The sequence below is a fragment of the Arachis ipaensis genome, chromosome B03, assembly GCF_000816755.2.
Source record: "Arachis ipaensis cultivar K30076 chromosome B03, Araip1.1, whole genome shotgun sequence".
NCBI lineage: Eukaryota > Viridiplantae > Streptophyta > Magnoliopsida > Fabales > Fabaceae > Arachis > Arachis ipaensis.
Window position 1 is genome coordinate 13,176,250 of NC_029787.2, and position 3,954 is coordinate 13,180,203.

Sequence of the window (3,954 nt, forward strand, 5' to 3'; positions counted from 1 at the left end):
CCTGTGGTTATGGCTCTCCCTGGTCGCCAAGGAAGAAACCAAACGTGGGATTTTGTGGTTGATCATATGTGATGTCCCAGCTATCTCACCAGGGAGCTACACTTTGGGTCCCAACACTTACTGGCAAGCAACAATAATAAAAAGAAAGGAATGTTCAAAGTCACACCCATAAGCACTCTCTCTGTCTTTATCTTTTACTTTGGCTTCTTTTTTTATCTATCCTCATGACTTACCAAAAAGGATGTTAGGCGTACTACTTCAGTGCACGAGATTCCTATCATTATGTTGGATGGACATAGTCTTCAATATTAGTCTTAATTATGTTAGCCAGATTTATGTATGTATACTTTTCTAGCTTTCTTTCCCCCACTCACCCTCATACCCTTCTTATGCAATGGGCCAGTGGCTACTGGCTAGTACTTCAATCCACTCATCATCAAACTGAAACTAAAAGTTAACTTTTTGGAATAAATTGATTAGTTAGATAAAGTCAAGCTAAGACTAATAGAATATACGTCAAAATCACTTCTAACTTAATAAGCTTTAAAAGCACACCTACGCTCAATCACAAAGCTATATTATTAGTTTTCAATGGGTATCGGTTGTAATTTCATTTCGATGAAGCATAGTAACTGGCTTTTTGTCCTGATATCCCTACCAAATGTCACTGTTTTCAAGATAAAATGAAATTCTTTGGGGGCTTTGAAGCAAAACATTTTCCATAGTATGTATGTATTTTCAAATATGAATAATTGGTAGTCATATATGATTAGTGTAAATGCCAGCTTGGAAACCTCTTGGAGAACACTACTCCTTGATTGAATTTCTAATAGAATGACCTTTAATACACCTCATTAAACTTATATTATCAACTCATCCACACATCCTAGTTCTGTAACAAGACAGTAATCCCCCTCAGATGACGACGGATTCTATTATTGTAATGGATCATATGGCATCAACAGAGGACTAAAAGAGAATACAGTATAAAGAGAATAAGGGGTTAGAGTCTTTTACTGTTTTCTCTAGTGATCCACAACTGGTTTGATTAAACCTACACGAACAAAAAGGAGAGACATAACACCCATAGAACTTGAGCTTTTGCTGGGATGCTAAAGTTTAAAGCCTTCTTTCCTAGTTGGGTGGTGTAAGCTCAGAAACGACACTTCCAATACAGGAAAATTGTATTGGTATAACAACTTGATTGTGCAGATCAGCTTTACTCAACAATGTATCAGTGATATTTTAGGTAATCTAGTTAACATGACAACTAGATAGACTAATCTCTCTCGTCTTTCTTTTTTGTTAAACGGGGGTAATTCATGACTTCACAAAGCGGTTAAAGCTAAGAATTAGTTTACCTAGAAGAGATAAGCACGTGATTTGCATGCCCCTGCTCTTTTCATCACCCATATTATTTGTTCTATTTTATATATATGGTCTTCCTTTATTGAGTTCTATATTAAGAATTAATATACATGGCTAGCAATAGCAAACATGATAGGGGGACAAGTGATATAAACCTACGTGCGAGAGAATAGCGGAGGTGGAATACCATGTAGAATTCACCTACTAGTCTAGTGGTTCCAAATACAAACTATATTTATATGGGATGGACAACATCAGAGAACTCTACCAGATCTTGCTAACAGCAATACATTAAAATAGAAGAGACATATTTATACGGTGTCAAAATCTTGCACGTGATTTTCACGTGATGAACATGGCCAGTGTCTCTGACGTGGAAGACAAGGTTTGTTTAATTTGTTGCTTTGCTTATTTCATTTCTTTAGACCACAGACTCCTTTCCTTGGCTGTGAGAGAGCTTCCTGTTGTTTTCGTTGTATTCGTTTGCCCTTAGACTTAGACGAACTATTACTAGCCAGTAGGACCACTGTTTCATCACTTTACGACGATTTGGAAAGTTTTGATAATATGCCAAGTTACCAACAACGAACTGTCACATATACGTGTAAATGGTGTAATACCATCACACATTTTTAATGACCATTCAGGTTGAAATAATACACCCCAAAAACTTCCACATCAATTTAATTTATATTGGCTATTGAAATGGATTGCCAGGCTACAATGAACCTGATTTTCACTCTTTTGACAATTGAAAAGGCCTGAATTAATGTTGACAAATCATTAATCTTTGTTGAATATAGGTATCAATTTGAACATAGTAAATTTTCAGTCTAAGATATTACTATTTAAATAGAGATAATATTTGTATATCTAAATTAATGTCTCAGTTCCTTACATATTTTTATCTCATTTTTTTCTTACTTAAATTTAAAATAGAGTCTAAACTAAACACAAATGGAAGTGTATAAACGACATTAACTCTGTTTAATTGGGTGTATTTTACTTATTGCTGTATTTTACATTATAAGTATGCAGCCAAACAATTGAAACTCGAGACTATGACAGCTTGAAGAAATTCAAGTAGGACAGAATGGAAGTTGAGTTTAGATATAAGCCTGTTTAAGTGGCATAAATTTGTAATTTGCAATAACGAATAAGTTTACCACTCATCAACTTTAATGACAATAATAAGCTGAAAGGTCCAGTTTGTTTCTTACTGTTATATTGAAGCAGAACCAATGCATGAATAACGGGTCCCATACACTGAAATGGATAGTGACATAACAGTCTACACTATTGCGTACCGTGGAGTGTCAACAAGGAAGAAAGTGGAAGGGCATGAAAACCGGACCCCTCTCAAAAAAGCAACTTGAATGCGCACATTTGTCATATTGATAGCCAAGATGATGAAATGGGCAAGTCTCTTTTCAGGTACGAACGATGTCGAACAGTCCCTACGGGGGAAAAGAATTAGAGAGTACGAAATTGAACGATTTATTATTGTAATGTTATCGTACAAATTCAGAATCGATAATAAGCATATGAAGTCTTGATGGTTTGACTAATGACTTTGGCAAGTGGCCACACGTGAATCAGCTTAAACCTGAGGTGCCAACTGTATCCAAACATGAAAAGCTGCATTACCTCTAACAGCTTGATGCCTGGAAAGCTCATGCTCAAGAAAAAAAACTATCTTTCAGGGACCCATTCACCTGCAAAATTCAATGGAGTAACAGCAGATGCTTCATGCTCTTCTAGGTCTTGATACAGTTGCTGCATTTGGCTGGCACCTGGGACGTTGTGAAGACCATGACTTAGTCTAGCTTCAATATCAAACATATACAGTAACCATTTACTTGCTAGTCACGATTCATAACAAATTAGCTTTGAAGTCACATGGATGAAAATGACATATCACGTTGCTAATTCGTGATCTACAACGGGCTACGTTTCTGACACTGTTTTATCATTCTTATCACTCGCCAGACATGAGAACTACTACACGCTGTCTGCTAATTTCTTTAATCGCGAACTCTGTTCCACCATATAACTTTCCATATCCGTATCTAAATACCTCTATCGATAATGAACAAAATTGACAACATAAAAGCCCAGATGTATGCATTAATTGTTTACGGAAAGGAATATACAGTTACTGGTCCCAATTGCTGAAAGTAGTGTATTCTTCAAATCATTGATATCCTTGAGCAATTTCTCATTTTCCCAGTTCCTCCTCTGTATCTCAACTTCTAATGCTGCAATAGTCGTAGGTAAGTGGGTAGTAAAAGTTAAAATTACAACGCATCACTGTTCAATACTCAAATTCTAATATTCGGTCATTAACTCTTAATAAATCTGTTTTGCCAAAACGTATGCAGCTGTGTTTACTTCTATAGAACTTAATTCCCCATGCAAGTCTAATATCAATAGAGAGATTTACCTGAATTTGAACTATGAAGATCTTCAAGTATTTCCTCAACAAATGCCAAAACCGAATTTTTCAAAACATCATTTTTCTTATCCAAAAGCTGAATTTCATTTTCAAGGGAGTGTTTCTCAGACAACAAAGTCCTTGCTTCACAA

The 3,954-nt window shown here is 35.8% G+C and overlaps 1 protein-coding gene across 1 annotated transcript in view; it reads right to left on the bottom strand.

Moving 5' to 3' along the window:
- The window catches only part of LOC110269378, a 2,844-nt gene continuing 1,304 nt past the window's right edge, over positions 2,415–3,954 (bottom strand). The window contains exons 4-6 of the mRNA XM_021117170.1: positions 3,812–3,953; positions 3,522–3,626; positions 2,415–3,161 (exon numbers count right to left, since the gene is read on the bottom strand). Of these exons, the coding sequence (XP_020972829.1) occupies positions 3,061–3,161; positions 3,522–3,626; positions 3,812–3,953 (348 nt within the window). The 3' untranslated portion in view covers positions 2,415–3,060. The remainder of the gene's footprint in view (positions 3,162–3,521; positions 3,627–3,811; position 3,954) is intronic.